Source organism: Pecten maximus, chromosome 1 (assembly GCF_902652985.1).
Source record: "Pecten maximus chromosome 1, xPecMax1.1, whole genome shotgun sequence".
Lineage (NCBI taxonomy): Eukaryota > Metazoa > Mollusca > Bivalvia > Pectinida > Pectinidae > Pecten > Pecten maximus.
Window position 1 is genome coordinate 49,195,779 of NC_047015.1, and position 17,174 is coordinate 49,212,952.

At 34.0% G+C, this 17,174-nt stretch overlaps 2 protein-coding genes across 6 annotated transcripts; one reads left to right on the forward strand and one right to left on the reverse strand.

The window, feature by feature from the left end:
- The first annotated feature begins 2,409 nt into the window (after nucleotides 1-2,409).
- LOC117336689 (NADH dehydrogenase [ubiquinone] 1 alpha subcomplex subunit 6-like) lies at nucleotides 2,410-5,225 on the forward strand. The gene is made up of 3 exons (XM_033897302.1): nucleotides 2,410-2,565; nucleotides 3,778-3,893; nucleotides 4,898-5,225. The coding sequence occupies exons 1-3, from the start codon at nucleotides 2,439-2,441 to the stop codon at nucleotides 5,030-5,032; spliced, it is 378 nt and encodes a 125-aa protein (XP_033753193.1). The 5' UTR covers nucleotides 2,410-2,438; the 3' UTR covers nucleotides 5,033-5,225.
- Nucleotides 5,226-7,070: 1,845 nt separating this feature from the next.
- LOC117336699 (putative RNA-binding protein Luc7-like 2) lies at nucleotides 7,071-16,873 on the reverse strand. Of its 5 annotated transcripts, XM_033897334.1 has the most exons (12): nucleotides 16,706-16,833; nucleotides 15,417-15,475; nucleotides 14,932-15,033; nucleotides 13,774-13,868; nucleotides 12,898-12,996; nucleotides 12,099-12,209; nucleotides 11,306-11,449; nucleotides 10,500-10,676; nucleotides 9,824-10,065; nucleotides 9,513-9,668; nucleotides 8,711-8,870; nucleotides 7,071-8,253 (listed from the first exon to the last, which is right to left on the reverse strand). In XM_033897334.1, the coding sequence occupies exons 3-11, from the start codon at nucleotides 14,963-14,965 to the stop codon at nucleotides 8,723-8,725; spliced, it is 1,206 nt and encodes a 401-aa protein (XP_033753225.1). In that variant the 5' UTR covers nucleotides 14,966-15,033; nucleotides 15,417-15,475; nucleotides 16,706-16,833; the 3' UTR covers nucleotides 7,071-8,253; nucleotides 8,711-8,722. The 5 variants fall into 5 exon arrangements, with proteins under 5 accessions (XP_033753225.1, XP_033753233.1, XP_033753217.1 ...); XM_033897342.1 differs by lacking the exon at nucleotides 14,932-15,033; XM_033897326.1 differs by having other exon boundaries at nucleotides 13,774-15,033.
- Nucleotides 16,874-17,174: the final 301 nt, after the last annotated feature.

Sequence of the window (17,174 nt, forward strand, 5' to 3'; positions counted from 1 at the left end):
TTCAATATTTTGAGAGGACTTAAACAGGGCGTGAGTTTGAGCCACTCCTTATTAGATTTATATTAATGACCTCCCAGATCATATCTGTAGATGACCCCTTAAAGCATGACAGCTCTGAAATATGATGTCTCATTTGTTTGCAGTTAAATTCTTGATTATCTGAAACAGTGGAGGGACTCTAGAATTCTATGTGATTTAAATGCTTACTCTGGGAAAAAAGTTACTTTCTACACACCCTAAGAAAGAAGAAGCATGAGTTTCCATGTATCGAATAGAGTAGCCACAAGATTCAACAAAGAGTATAAATATCTTGGCAATATCATTTTAATACACACTCAGAGGAACCCGGCACAATCCACGGCCATATATGCATGTATATGTATAATAGTACAGTATAATTATATGGGGTGGGAATTCGTAACAAGTCCATGTACACACAATTTTACGCGAGGAACATATCAATTAACATTATTAAGCATGACAGGATGGATAGAAATCATATGATTACATCTACAATGTTTATAATATGTTCGGTTACACCCCCCCCCCCCCCCCAAAAAAAAACAACAACAACAACAACAACAACAAACTAAACTATGATGTAGATAATAGCACCATAATAATAATATACAAATGTATATATTACACACAGGTATATACATGATTAATCAGGTACAATGACATAATACTGTATAGAATTGTATTACATACACATCATCAAAGTACATTGTAGAAGATTTTACAAGAAAAAAAATGATAACCCATTTAGAGTTTGTTGATGATATATTGACAATAGACCAGTCAGTTTAGTTTCATTTGGGTTTGAACGGTTACAATTTGAAATATACAATGCACTTTCTTCGCAAATTTTCAGCAATTGAGATATTACAGGAAAACAGATGATACTCATCTCCGACATTTTCTATTCTAAAATCATTTCACTTTTGCTTAAGGACACTATTAAGTATTGGCATATTTTCGGCTTTGCAGTCATAAACTAGAATTAAGTTGTTGGGCGCCTAAAAAAAAATTGTAAGAAATGTAGAGTAACTGTCCTCTGTATAATATCAACCTAGGGATGACTTTTTTTTTTTTTTTTTTTTAGATACCTGCCGAGTAGTCACGCAATGTCAAATCTTAACTTGTTGACGTCAATGCTGTCTTCTGATAATCTTCATTAAACATTCTCTGGTGATCGGGCTTGTGAAAGTATATATGCTATCTGGCTGAATTAATACTGTGAAATTATAGGTCAATGTTTTTTAATTGTATGTTGTATTATGTAATTTCATATCAAACTACTTTTTAGATACAAAAATGCAAATAAAGAAATTGAATTGAATATTATTGAATCAAATTGATTTGTAGCCCCCTGTCCTCGGATGACGCGCGCGAGGGTCTTACTGTGGAAGGAGTCCGTAGTTCCTGGAGAAAAGCCATGAGAATGGTCAGGTGACCACCCTTATTTTTCACACCTGATCGGGGATTCGAACCCTAGTCACTCTACTTTGCGATACGCTAAATGTCTGACCATTGTTGTAACTCAACCTAGAGCATCTTGTAAAATTTGAACGCACTTATGATGGATAATAACTTATTTTTTACCTGTTTTTCGTGTCGTTAATTTTGTGTTTGATTTTAATTGAGAGTTTTGTTTCAACGTGACCTGGAGCGACAGCTTTAAAGAAAATAAGGTTTGTGTGGTGTACAAGACAAGATAAGATAAGAAAGATAAGTTTTTTTTTTATTCAGGACTATTTAAAGTCCTCTATACCATACTCATAATAGATACACCAGATACTTTACCGGAGCCCCGTTCGATTTGCACTCTTCTGATTCTAGAAGATATCTTCCGGTCACTCGATTTGAAGCTCTTCTGCTTCTGGAAGATCTTCTACTCTTCCGTCTCAAAGCTGGAAGATTTATCTTCCAAGATGGCGGCGACCATGTTTTAAGTGTGCGAGTGATGAGTTTCACTAGAAAAGGATTTATAACACATACATGCACATGTTTGTGTCATCGTGTTTGAGAAAACTTAAAAACTTGCTTATTTTTTGTTTTATTCTCCCGGTTTACTCGATTTACATATAACGGAATACGATCTTCTTAGAAGGCTTCTCTTCTTAGAAGAGTGCAAATCGAACGGGGCTCCGGCTACATCAGTACAGTATTGATCTCGATGTTATGATTGTAGCTTTATAACTAAAAAAAGTTCTCGTTTTTTCCAGTGATTGTTCAACTTATTTCCAAAAGAATTAGTATTAAGCTGACACTACGTGTTCTGGATGTTCATTTCAAATTGTTACTGTTCTGATCATTTTTTTAGTACGAAGGTGTGTTTCCACTTTGTGTCACTGGAACTTTTTTCAAATAAAGGGAGCTAACTATTATCAAAATACACCAATTACCCCCCTTTATAGTCGGCGAGGTCATCCAAGATGGCGTCCAAGGTTGTCCAGCTAGGGACCCAACAAATAAAACCTATTCTATCTGCCAACAAGATAGAATCGCGGAGAAGAGTACTGAATCTTTACAGAGCTTGGTACAGACAGCTACCATATATAGGTACATATTACAGACAATTTCAGGAATTATTCTGGAATGATGTATCGGCGCGGGCAATGCTCACTTTGTATTGGTTAGGTTACAGCAGAATTGCTGTAATATGGGCAATGCAAATCATGTTTTCCTTTGGCTGATAACAGATGCATGTGTGTTTCAGTTGTCATTTATAACAATGGGTCATAGATTAAGTAAATAGTCAGGAATATTTATTTCGGTTTTATAGTATAGCTGCGATAATGTAAAGTTACTGTAGCTCGGTCTGTACGACGGACGGACAATTTCTGACAGATGGTCGTCGTCAGTGTAGACAGGATATTCGTTCTTCTATGTCAAACGGTGAAACTAAATATTTTAATACTGGCAACACTAATACAGCTGTAAAATACAACTGTATGCGTCATAATGATGACATGCCTTTTATTTGTTGCCAAGCTCTTTAATATTAAGCATGGGACTGGGAGCCGCTCTGAACCTAGCCCGAATTTTCCCGGCCCTGTCGCCATGTCTGGTAGGCCAGAGGAAACTCGTCGAGTCGGGCTACTCTGAACCATTTGGTTACATGATGGGGTTACTTTATATGTTAAACCTGAGGTACTTCTTGACATGATAATGATATTTTTAATCAAAACATTCAGGGATAACTCTGGCTCTTAAAACCTATGGGAGATTTTATGAGATTAGCAAAATTCTTATGAGATTTGTCTGTATAAAGAGGTACAATTTTGAATTTTTAATGAGATTTTTTTGAAAAACATGGGTAAAAATCCCCAAATCTCTGCCCAAAGTGATCCCTGAACATTATAGACGAGTAAATGATTGTATTGTCATGACATTGCATGCATATTTAAGAATATATATCATACCTTGGCCTTAATTACTAAAAGGTAAGCAAGTATAATCAATCAAAATCTAGGTTACCGCCTACAATTTAGTATAAATAAGGCCAAGGTATGATACATATTTTATAGTACATGTGGTTCAAACACTCGGACATGTGCATGTCTAGTTTCATATTATAAAAATCAACCGTATACTAGGTTTTTCAGGTGATGCATTTTACAATATGGTCTACACCTTATTGTATACGATACATACAATTATTTTTGTGACCATAACATTTGTCGATTGTCAAGATTAGTAAACTGTCATAATAGTATGATGAATTCAAAGTCATAAAATATAAAACCTGAACATGTTTATTTTGGATTTCAGTTACAAACTTCCATGTACCGCTGACAACAACACAATGCAAAAGCCGCTTGAGGAATCAATTCAGCAAAAATAAAGGACTCACGGATCTTCGTGTCATCGACATGATGGTTATCAAGGTACATTGAGAATGTTTTAATTTCCTCACTACTGAATATCAGATCCTTGATCAATTTGGTCTTTAATAGAAATAGTTACCTGCTGGTATTAACATTTAAGCCCAATTGGAAGTTCAATATATAGGTGTTATGTAACATTGTTGTGAACCCATAAATGATACTTATTATGCTTTTTGTTTGAGGGAGCTACTGTTTTAGCAGAAAACATTTGACATTTTAGTCTGCTTTTCCGCTACTGGAAAAAGAGGACAAAAGTGTCAAAATGCTTTTCTGCTACAACAGTAACTACCAGGTAGGTTTTTGGATAACCAAGATGATTTCTTGAATGGCATCACTATTAGAAAATCAGTATATCATGCCAGCTTGCAAGACCTAGGATGGATGTTCCCATGTACATGGATGTAGTATTTATCTGTATTAATGATGATCAAAACTGATGGAAATTAAAATGAAATAGGCACTGTCTAAAATGGAGTCTAAAGTTTCAATAAATGTAACTCAAAAAAGTATTTTAATTGTTTTAAATGTTTCAATAAATCAAATTAAAGAAAGTACAATGTATTTTAATTCCTCTCAAACACACAATCACTGCTTGGATTAAAGTTTATTGTTACAGGATCCTGTGATACAACTCAAATGTGTTCTTGGTTCTATTTTCACTTTAAAAAACAATGTTGCAAATTTTAATTTAACACACTTGTAGTTTAAAATGATGAGTTTGCGTATTGGAAATTTCAGTTTTAAACCTCTTCATCAAACTTTCAGTATATCATGTTTTGTTTGACAAAAGACAAGACCTAGATCACAGTCTAAGATGTCAAAACATAAACACTGCATTAAATGATTAATCACTGTTTTGAGAAAAAAAATTGGTAATCTTTATTGAAAATACTACAAAGAAATGTTATGTAGCAGAGGATTGACCTTAAGTGTACATATCATTTACAAATTTATTGATATCACTGATGTTATAATTTTAACAAACAAATTGTTGTTTTTCTCAGGGCCAGATGGACCTTATGGAGGTTGTTAACAATTGGAAGCAGAGAAATCATGTTATGCAGCTTTTTGATGACTTTTCTGAAGCTTCTAAATCGAAAGACTTTTTGGCAAAATTCTATGAAGGTCATGAACATTAACCCTTGGAGGCCAAAACTAGTATATTGTATATACCTGGTTTGCTGAGAGTAGCAAGTGTGCTTTGATCCTTGTATGAAAATGATGTGTTTTCTAGAACAACAGCGAACCTCAACACTTTCAATTTGGATCATCAAGAAATTAAAATGTGAAAATTAAAGTAGTTATGTGTAAATAAATGTTTAAGGTATTGAAGTTTTGTTCTTTTCATTCTTATTATTAGCCCACCTTTATCAACCATCGTTCATCTCGAAGAAAATTGATGCTCCGAATGTTCGTCTGTTTGTAAAGAATCCTTGCTATCACTTTTCTTCGAGACTTCCATATGCAGGTTTCTCCTTGTCTTCATTTGTACATGTTTAATTTTGAGTCTGACCAGAAAAACAAAATGGCCAACAAATGCTTGGGGGCCATCTTGACATCAGATGGTTGACTATTCAAATCTCCCTGCATCCGTGGTCTGTCTGGCCCTCTGCGAACAATTCTTGTTATTGCTATTTCTAAGAAAGTACTGTAGGTATTTTTCTTAAATTTCATATGTAGGTTCCCCTTGGTTTGTAGTTATGCATATTGCATTTTAGAACCAATTCGAAAACAACATGGCCAACAGGCAGCCTTCTTGGATTTTGACAATTGAAGTTTGTTATCGCTATTTCTCAGAGGGTACTGAAGGGATGTTTTTAAAATTTCATATATAGGTTCCCCTTGCTCCGAAGTTATGCATATTGCATTTTTGGGCCAGTTGGAAAACAACATGGCCGACAGGCAGCCATCTGGGATTTTGACAATTGGAAGATTATTTTTGTTATTTTTCAGAAAGAATTGAAAGGATCTTTCTCAAATTTCATATGTAGGCCCCCCTTGATCCCAAGTTGTGCATATTGCATTTTGGGATTGATCAACATGGCCGACAGGCAGCCATCTTGGATTTTGACAATTGAAGTTTGTTATCTCAGATCTTTAATCAAACTGTAACACTCATCAGTCCCTTCCTACCTGTTGTTTTTAAGTAGCACAGTCTTTGAAGTTTACGGAAAATCTGATCATCAAATAAGTTGGTAGAATGATATCGAAAATCTATTAATAGTAATTGTGACCCCATTTTTTACCCCCAGGGGTTGAAATGGAAACTTGAACGAGATGGTAGTTGTTAATATGCAAAATTTCAGTAAAATTGGATCAATAACGAAGTTAGTAGAGCGAGGACATTGTCCCTTTCCAACTCATCGCTAGTGGATGAAATGCTGACCAGTGACCATATTTCAATTCCTCTTTGGAGATGCCTCATATTAAATGTTTATTTAGATCCTGTTGGCCTGTAGTTGTGCATGAACATATTTAAGACTACTGGGCCATCTACAAATGACCAAACTGGACTTGTAAGCAAGGCGACCATTTTGGATTTTGGTGATTTAGTTTGTTCAAAGATTAGCTGGGGATATATACAAACAGTTATTGCTTGTTCAGTGGCCTCTTTCTAGAATTGTAAATGATTACTTCTCAAAACTTTCAAAACACTGCAAACCAGTTGTCTAGAAGTGTCTCCTGCAATGGAGGAGTTTCCAGTTTGGATATTTCTATGGTTACCATGGAAACAAATAGTCAAATGTATTTCTAGAACATATCTCCAGGACTCTTCAAATAATTCTATGAAAATTCCTACACACATCAATCGGACGGGTGTTATAGTGCCATCTGCTATATCGGTTTTCAGTTTGATATTTCTTTGGTCACCATGGATTAAATGGTCAAAATCACCGATTTAACCGTTTTTAGAACATACCTCCAAAATTGTTTGAAAATAAAATTATCGATCTTCATACAAACAATTTTAGAGGACTGTGGGTCGAATGTTCTGATCATGCCTGATAAGTCACTTCCACTCCCATCATCTCGGTGAGATATAATGTCCATGACTGGGCTTCCTTGGCGAGATCTAAACGACTGTCCTTGTCTGTACTGTCTCATGCAAAGCTGTTTTTCTATACCTGTACCCAACATCATTTTTCCATCAGGAAATCAAAATACCAGACAGAAATGCAGGGCAATGGCTTTTATTCAAATTCAAATACATGCCATCAATTTATCGTAACAAAAGGACCATTTTCAATATGCTATATGCTTTATTTATTATTTAACTGCTTCTTCAGTGATCCAAAAAATTATTGAACAATGATTTTTCTTGCTCTACACTTCTTTTTAAAAACCACTTGATATGTGAATTAAGCATGCATTTTTTACATACCTGGTATATGGAATGGAAAAATGTATCAATCAGCCAAATTACTAGGACGATAAAATTTCTTAACCAAACCATTTAATTAATGTTGTATCAAGACAACTTTCACATCTATAAATATGAACAAGAGGCCAGAAAGGCTTGTTTTGCTCACCCAAACTTGACTAGAGAAGACACTGAAATCTGCATGCAAATTGTCTGATCTTATTGTTTTATAACTAAACCAATTGAAATGAGAATACAATTTTCCTTAAAATAACATTTATTTATTATGAATATAAAAATGTCTTTCCCCAAGGATGCTTTCATGGCAAATTCCTGAATAGTAGTGTTTTAAAAGGTATATGTTTATGAAAAGACTGGTGTTGTGTCATGGCATAAACTCATGGCCATTTAGCCATCACATATATATGTGTACTTATGTAGTACAAAATTATGTTTTCATCATTGAGACTTGTAACACCAACCATCAGTTACAATTTAAAATACAAAATGAAATATACTACAAGTTTTGATGAATTTATACAATGAATTAAACCAGTTCATGAACAGTGTTTAATATCATGTGCTGGTAACAATTAAAATTTTTTAAAAGACTTATTCATACTGTACCACTCAAACCTGTAGTTCTGGACTATCATCATCAAGTAAGTAAGTAAACCAATGGCATTGAGAATGGGTAAAACAGAGCAATATATTCAATTCTGCTGCATGTTACTTCATATACATACGGCGGTAGTCACTTCATACACATAATCATCTGTCAAAGACGAAGATTCAGTATAATAGGTTAAAGTATCACTATTGATATTTAATGTCATATGTACACAGAAATTCTCCTTATTGCGTGCAACATGAATTTTCCTCTTGTCCACTGGATAATTGTACAGTTGTCGTGTACAGATGATCTATTGAGTAATTCATGCATGCGCACATTCTGTCGGATTCCTCCTTTCTTCTTGCAAGCACTTTCATCCTTTGAATCTGCCATTAAAGAAAATATCATAAAACAATATTTTCAAATTAATATTTGTTTTAAAGCTAGCTTTCAAAATAAACAACGCAATACCTTTTGTCATGATAATAACTAATTGATTTTAAGAAATTTAGATAAAAACAAATTTGTTAAGGAAACCAGGATCAAATTGCTATAATTAGAATAACCCCATTATAAAATGTCAAATTCAAGTACATTTTGTGAACTATGGTTTCAAATACATAAAGTTTTCCAAGTTAACTCTGAGTCTCAAATCACAAACTTAAAACAGCAACTCAGATGGATTATAGTTTTGATTTTGTTTTACTCTGATGCATATATCACAATAACAAACAATGCTAGATTTTTGTTTTCAGGAGTTATGTATGCTTTTATCAAGGGACATGTCCAAACCCAAGAATAACAATTTTGGATGATGATAAGGCGTTCATTAACTGTACTAACCAAAGAAGGGGACTATGAGTGGTAACTGTCACGGGACTTTGACCTCGAATCTCTTTTGCGCTCTGCACTCCGACTTCTGCGTGGCTCTGACCGTGATCGGTGGCGATGCCTTCTGGACCTTGATCTGCTTCTGGAACGTCTGGATCTTGACCTTGATCTCCTGAACACAATGAAATAGCAACATTATGAGAATGTATCAACTAGCAAGTAATAAGTCCATGTTCAGACTGATGCTTTTGGTGACACTACTTTAAACCAAAGGAAGGATAGGTAGGAGAGTCATCAGACTGTGGTTCTAAATTACCATGGGTGTTGCAGATCAATTCTAGGTTCTCTCCTATGATTAGATTTCAACTAAGTAAGCAGTCTACTAGAAAACAGTTTATTCTTTCTACAAAACTCAATTTTCTATATTCTAACATTTTCTGTGATGGTAAACACAGAGTACAGGTATCCTCTTTTGATAATGCTTCATGGAACTATAATTTATGCTAATAACTTGGATGTTCATATTTCATGTTTGCTCAGATGGAAATTGTTAACTATCTTTGAAAGCTGACAAACGAAACTACAGATAAATGTTATTTAAAATGCCACATTTAACATAGAATAAATATTACTTCACTTCAAGATTTCTGAGACACTTTCTAATTTTCATGCATAATGTATCTAGTGAGGATATGTTTTAAGAAATTCTAATTTGTCTCCCCTCCTCCCTTACAAGGATCCAGTACTAATACTCATTCGAAGGGGAGACAACATAATGTCAACCGAAGCATCCAATTTTCATGACTAAACTTACCTTCTATGTCTGCGTGACCTTGACCTGGAACGTGACCTTGAACGACGTGACCTGGAGCGACGCGATCTGGAACGCCTTGATCTTGAGCCTCTAGATCTAGACCTGGATCTTGAATGTCTTGACCTTTTGTGTGATCTACGATCACCTGACCTGGATCTGAAAAGATAACAATTAATGATTAAGTTATTTTAGGATTTCTATTTACATCATTGAAGACTTACAGGCAGATAAAATTCAACATTAAATGAGACAACGTATTACTTAAGTCAAAATATATGTCTAGAGAAGAAAGCCACAAGTGCAATACTGACCTCCTTCTATTGCGACTACTGCTGTGTGACCGGCGCCTTCTGTTTCTGTCACGACTCTGACTACGAGACCGGCTCTTTCTTCGACTTCTACTCCTGCTTCGACTGCGCTTGCTTGTACTACGACTACGTCTACGCACAGGACTAGCACTTTTACTTTTCCTGGGTTCATCTTCTTTCTCTCTCTTTACTTTCTGTTCCTCCCTTTCCTTTTCTCTCAAATTTCTTCTCTCGGCCACACGTGTCTAATAAAATCATAAAAATTACATTAATTTATTTCCAAGCAATATCAATCCATACCAGTTAGTTAAACAAGTTTATCATGCATAAATGATGTCATTTCAGTCTGTTAAATCTTACGAAAGTTCTGATTAACAAGAGATCCCAAAGGTTTCATAAACTGGTACACATAATTACTAAAGAGAGGCTTAAGATAAAGAAAATTGTTTCTGTAATTTTGTAATCATAAGTTTTCAAAATAAAACTTTAATACGGACAAAGAATTTGAGCTCCATGGTTGTGATTTTGAACCTGATCACATTTAAGGGTTAAATCCTATGATTGCTTCATAATCCTGTTGTGCAATGTGTCATAAAAGAAAACCAGCTCAGCATCTTACATTATAAAGATTTTTTCCCCACTCAGTTGAACAAAATATTGAAAACATATTCATCCTTACCTTTAGCTCCTCCAACTTTTCTCTGATTGTAATGAAGCCTAAATGAAGTTTGCCACCAAAGTGGTCAGCCAGACGTCTGTCGTTGTCATGGATACCTAGGTATGCAGAACAAACCTCACACACACGCAACTTCTGCTGCTGGTAGCTGGAAGCTGGCATTGAATTTCTGTAGTCTTGCTGCAAATAGATAATATCAAACTGTCTCATAATACTGATAAATGTATCTTGTCAACAAAAATGATAGGTAGAATGACAGATTGCACTGAAGTGGTTATATTCTGCAAGGAATTATTTTTGCTATTATAGCAATAATAACACAATCCGTGAAATATAGACTTATGCTAACAATGATACCAACAGGAAAGCAAATGCCTGCTTCTGTTAACAAGTGACAAATGAAGAAATACCTTTGAAAGCCACAATTACAATTTTTTTAGTTTCTCATCTTCAAAAACTTTGAATCCTCAGTGTTTTTTCATTTTGTCGAAGAGGAGGTCAACAAATACTGTTTAGGTTTTCAAATCTTTTGTAAAAAAAAAAAAAAAAGACTATATCAAGGGTGACTTATGACCCTTTGAACTTGACTAATGAACACATAACTTTAATCATGTGTAGAACTTTGTCTAATGATACAATGGTATAGATATGATCTTAATCTGTAGAGAGGTTCACGAGATATCTTGTACACAATCTGTTTGAGGTGAGAGGTATATAAAACTGACCTCCTACTTATATCAATATCAGACATATTAAAGTAAGAAGTTTTGCCAATTTGAATGTACTGAATGAATTAATACCATACAAACCTCAGCAAGACTTTTATTTTTTTTTAGTTCCTCCACTTCTTCCATCAGTTTCAGGGATTCCTCCACTTCTCCTTCTGCTCCCATGGTCTCTGCCTTGGCCATATTTTCACCAAGTTTCTCTCCAAGCTGATGAATCTTTTCTGCCTGTAATGCACAATTTTTATTCTTGTTTACAGTTCCATCGCAAAATCTTTAAGGAGTATATTACCGGTAGATATGATAATCAAGAATTTTACAAACCTTCTTGAAAACATGTTCCAAGATAAATCAGTACGCAGTTTTTTCATCTTTTGTTTTTACTTTTTCAATGATTTCTATAATATTAAAATGTACCAACAAAGTTAATCTGAAATACATTCATTGAACTCTGCAAAGCACCACTTTTCATTTGCCATCAGAAAACAAATTAGTTAAATGCAATGTGTGATAAGGAGATGGTGTTTGAGCTATGTTGAAATGCCAAAGTGATCAGTCATGTTTCTAAAAATTGTACATAATTTGAACGCTGGAAGGAAAGGACAAGCATCAGAAATAGTAAACATGGTATGGTTTCCTTTCTGTCAGTACTGTATTTCACAACAGATTTTTAAGATCAATATTCCTGATGATAATGTGACAATTTCTTTAATTATTGAATGATTGTAAGTTTGCCAAAACAAATTGCTTTCTTTTCCAGACATATGCAACACCAGCAATACTCAAAAAAGGTATTTTCGAATACCTCTATAAATGAGCCTCATGGTCCCAAAAAAACCCCCAAAAAAACCATTATCTGACAGATGATTTAATGTACCTTCTGGTTAGCCTCTTCGCTTAGCTCTTCTTGGGTCTCCTTCAAACGCCGTTTAGCCATCTCTGTTTTCCGGTCACAGTCTGCGATGAAACTCTGTAGGTGTTCCATGGCCTTGACAGAAAAAAAAAAAACCAAGCTTTTTAAGTTTTTTAAGTTCATCAAGACATGCAGAACTTCATCTTAGCAAAAAGTTGAAATTCAAAAAGTTCACAGCAAATATCGACCAGTTACGATATCAATCATAAAAATTATGTTGAAACATGCAACCAAGAAACAAATAGTGTCAATGACAGCAATATAATTTACTTTAATGACCTTGACCGTATGTCTATCAGGCACATGGTAATGCCCCAACAATATTTACTTGGTATGTTGAGCAATGTATACATGATATTACCCTTCTCTCGAGATTTAGTAATGTGACGTACTGATCACTGTTGAGACAGAGTTCACATTTGAATAAGCCAAAATGATTTTGTACAACTATACTTTAAGTATTTGAAAACTTTAAGTCATTTGATTTAATAGGTAGGAAAATACAGTACTGCCACCTGTTCCCATCTGAATTAATATCTCCTACCCCAACCTTGTATCTCCCCTTACATCAATGTCATAATATTAATTATCTCCCCTTACATCAATGTCATAATATAAATTATCTCCCCTTACATCAATGTCATAATATTAATTATCTCCCCTTACATCAATGTCATAATAGTAATTATCTCCCCTTACATCAATGTCATAATATAAATTATCTCCCCTTACATCAATGTCATTACTAATTATCTCCCCTTACATCAATGTCATAGTAGTAGTCCTTCTTTTTGGTAGCCCACTCGTAGTCTGCTCTCAGTGCCAGGTCGTGGATCTTCGGACACTCACCAAGGTCCATCCTCTGTAAAAATGTACCAGATATTCATTAGTTGTAATTTTTTCTACCTTTTTAAAGCTCAATACATCATCAAATAAAATACCTACTGACATCACCCTTAAAATATCAACCCATTTTTCCTCAAACAATACAGTGAAAGCTAAAAATAGCAATAATATCACTTAATTTAATTGACCAACAAAAACAACCAAAGAACTTCTGGCAGTATAAAATATGTGGTAAAAGTAATGAGGAATTTTCAAATCATTCAAGTTTTTTTTCTTTTCTGAAAGCCCTTGTGGTAACCCTTTAAGATTTTGTATTATATTCAAATGATTCCAACATAATTACATTATCTCATTCAACAGAAAATAAACACTACAAAACCGTTTTCATACCCTTCTGCATGTTCTTAAACATTCCCTTCCTATTCAGCTACATCAAAATTTTTTACATTGGTGACTGTATTGCCATTGAAAATTTGAGGAAAATGTTCAGGGCCCTTCTTTCTTGTAAAGCATTCTTGGTCACAATAAGTGCAAAATTTAGCCAACAAAATTATTTTTATGATAAATATGATTCTTCCCAAAGTCTAGCCTTCAAAGTGATTTTTATGATGAATGCGATTATTCCCAAAGTCTAGCCATCGAAGTGATTTTTATGATGCATGTGATTCTTCCCAAAGTCATGAAGCAGATTTTAATACTTGTGAAACACAGATACAAACTTTGCTGAGTTTATCATACGTACCAAATGGCAATGAACTGAGTGGAATATAGGATTAACAGAAGAGCAACTTACCGTGCTGGAGAGAATATCATGAGGACAGCAGGCTAGCAGGAAACTCTTACATACCCGAGGATCATCAAACTTCACTTTGTACTTCGTAGTGTCCCCTAAAAATTTATCATTCATAAACTGATTAGCGTAGAACATAGGACATCAGTATGATTTCTCTGTCACCAATGCTTGCACTTCCCAGAGAGGCAATTCACAATTTGTCCATTAACATTGATAAGAAAGAAGCTGGCATCAAGTCACTCAAATTGATGGGGAAAACAATAAACAATAATGTGTTTTCTTAAATAAATCTGACAATACAGCATCTACAACATATCTTTTTTTAATGTTAACTTTCAAATTTGAAAATTCAAACAATGAAAAAATATTGAAGCTCAGGCTTGTTTTTTACTGATGAACAGTACTTAATCTTTTATGAATTTTTGAATATACCAACAAATCACAATCTGAAAGCTTCTTTCTTCACGCAACAAGCACTGGTTGCTCCTATAAAACTAGGAATATATAGATTATCAAATTTTCATTTCTAATTCCATCACTGAGTAAAGAGGATAGATCTATATGGTGTCTGCACCTTTCCCCAAACCAACCAAACAATGTTTTGCAATAGAATATCAAATTATCTCCCATTGTATTGTAATAGTGACCTAAGAAATTTTTTAACAAGAATTCAAGCTTAGAATTTAATAGGAGCAAACAGCTTTATGTTGCTGTTATATATATATACAATATTATGATTGGGACAGCAAGATGAAAGAAATTGGCATAAAAGCATTAGGGGGTGGTTTGTGAAATTTTAACAGTTATGATTATCTTTAAAATAAAACATGTACTGTATCAATTCAATCTTTTACATTTGGTTTGCATGAACAAAAGCTGAAAAATATGAAATTATAAGAAAAAATAGTCTACTATGATTGTCATATACTGCAAAGTTGCAATGAAATTATTTAAGTTTTTTTTTGTACAACAGTAAGAATCCATTTTGAAATTCCATTGAATATACCAACAGTACACTTCACTACTCACAAGTCATGTGTATCTGTTGGTATGAAGGTAATAAGGGACCATATATCTAACATCTTGGAGCCCAGTATACTGTGCTAAATTAATTCCATTTTTTTTTAACTTCCTATTTTTATTTTTCTCATAACATACACACTGCGAATGAGGGAGGTCCTTGACATGACATACTATTGGCCGGTTATTTCAAGCAATTCATGCCTTCCCTACTTGAAAGTAGAACCCGCACTTCTGCATCTGAAAATAAATATCCACCAAATCGCTTTCCCACAAAGAGTTCAAAATTATTTGCCTTTTATCTTGAAATTATGTCAAAGCAAATTGTAATTAAAAAGCTTGATATAATTAAGTTAAGTTGTTCCTGAATATCCACGATTAACTTACTCTTCCTCTTGTTACTTCTATATAGTCACTTACTTCAACAGCAGGAATTCAATAATTACAATTTCTGCATGCATCCTTTTATCTGAATTTTGAGCCTTCTTGACACTAAGAATGTAACATCAGTACAGCAGAGAACATATTAACATGATCATATTAACTAAGAACAAAGCTAAATTTTCATATAACAAGAAAAACAAAATCAATATCTGCAAGAGATCTAAGATTTGTCAACTCACGGCTTGGCCTTTCATCACCCTTTCATTTTTGACTGGGAAACAGCTCATGAAATAGCTCCCTTCAAAAACAGGGAAGGAGATAATAAATACACTTTTTCATGGTTTTCACATCACAAGGGAATCCAAATATAACTAATATATATAAACGCGCCTGAATGGAAACACCAGTGAAGAAATCTGTAAACAATTATTATGCAATTTTCAAGGAAACAATTTAATAGGTTTTTAGTCTTTCAGAAACAGAAATCTTTCTTTTATACTTGAATACATAAATTTGTATTCAAAACAATAGAGATATATTGGACAAATATTTGAAGGCTGATAAAACATCTTTAATAACAATATTTTAACAAATTCGTCATTTTAGTGTTTTAGTTAACTTTTACATTATATTTGAATATTGATGCATTTATGTTCTATGTGCAGTCCATCTTTAAGCTTTTTTCCTTTACCTATTTTTGTAAAATGAAATCCTATTTAGAACAGATAACTCATACTCTATGCTCAACTCTCAAAAAATCGTGTCTGAAATATATTGAAGCCAAGAGGAGTATATAGAACCCTTTCAAACTATGACCTTTTACTTGTTCCCCGTAGTCATGTAATAAACAGCTGGACAGTTCATTGTATGATATGAACCTATTTTAAACAATCAACTTATTTTATAATTAATGAATCTAAGAATTAATGTAAAGCATCCATACACACCGATACAGGTTTAACGTTCGTGACTCAGAAATCAGTTGGCTAATAATTAATATATTAAATATGAAAGGTCAAGAAATTGCTAAGTTCAATTATACGAAAAGAAAATGAAAAAAGGAGTGATCATGATGAGCAAAAAGATATGAAACACATGCAGATTGCACCTACTGCATATATACAATGTATGCGTAGAACTAAAGAATAATAAATGCAGATAATTCAGTAACGCATGTTTTTGCGACATTGGTTTATGTTATTTAAATAGCATTATTGCATTATTACCAATTACGAATTTGAGACCGTTTTAAACCATTTGTCTTTATTCATAAGAAATCGGGTAGGCATGGACGGTTATTGGACTGAATAGTTCATGTTTTGGTCTCCCTCTCTCAGTAATATTTCGATTATAATTATTACGTTAATTATCTTTAAGGTCACATCGAAGGACCATGTGAACTTTAATATCCCTCAATATACATTAGGCCTTATTTTTTCGCAGTCAACAACATCCCGACATCGGCGACGACTCAGGAGGAACTCGTTCCAAATTCCTATCTTGTCCTCAGCATCAGTATACAACTTACCATTCCTTGAAGTGCCCATGAGCTCGTCTAACATTGCCCGCATTTGATCCTGGGCCGACATTTTGCTTGATATTACTTGAAATATGTTGCCAGTAAATATTACACGTTCATTGCAGCAAGTATAAAATGGCGACGTAGACAATACCCGGATGTAACGTGACGCAGTTGTAGGGCGCCATCTATGTTTTTCTACAGGGGTTCTGAAAGGGGTTTTAATTTATAGTAAGAAATCACAATTGTTGCTCAAAGGTAAATTTTTAAAGACCACACAAAAAAGTTACAAACACCTGGCATAATCTCATATTCTAAAATCAAGCACAGTGAAACAGGCGCCTGTGGAGGAATGATATATAAAAAATGGGGGAACAAGAAAATCGTTGGAAATATCAAATCTAGAATCTAGTAATAAAACTGAGAAAAGTATGAATGGTTTGGTTTGTTTTTGTTTAACGTCCTATTAACAGCCAGG

Coding starts and splice junctions, on each gene's coding strand:
- LOC117336699 (XM_033897313.1), bottom strand. CDS start 16,766: ATGTCGGCCCAGGATCAAATGCGGGCAATGTTAGACGAGCTCATGGGC. Junction 10,677..11,305: donor AAAATAAAAGTCTTGCTGAG/GTTTGTATGGTA, acceptor ATCTATTTGCAG/CAAGACTACAGAAATTCAAT. Junction 8,871..9,512: donor AGGTCACGCAGACATAGAAG/GTAAGTTTAGTC, acceptor CATTGTGTTCAG/GAGATCAAGGTCAAGATCCA.
- LOC117336689 (XM_033897302.1), top strand. CDS start 2,439: ATGGCGTCCAAGGTTGTCCAGCTAGGGACCCAACAAATAAAACCTATT. Junction 2,566..3,777: donor CAGACAGCTACCATATATAG/GTACATATTACA, acceptor TTTGGATTTCAG/TTACAAACTTCCATGTACCG. Junction 3,894..4,897: donor TCGACATGATGGTTATCAAG/GTACATTGAGAA, acceptor TGTTTTTCTCAG/GGCCAGATGGACCTTATGGA.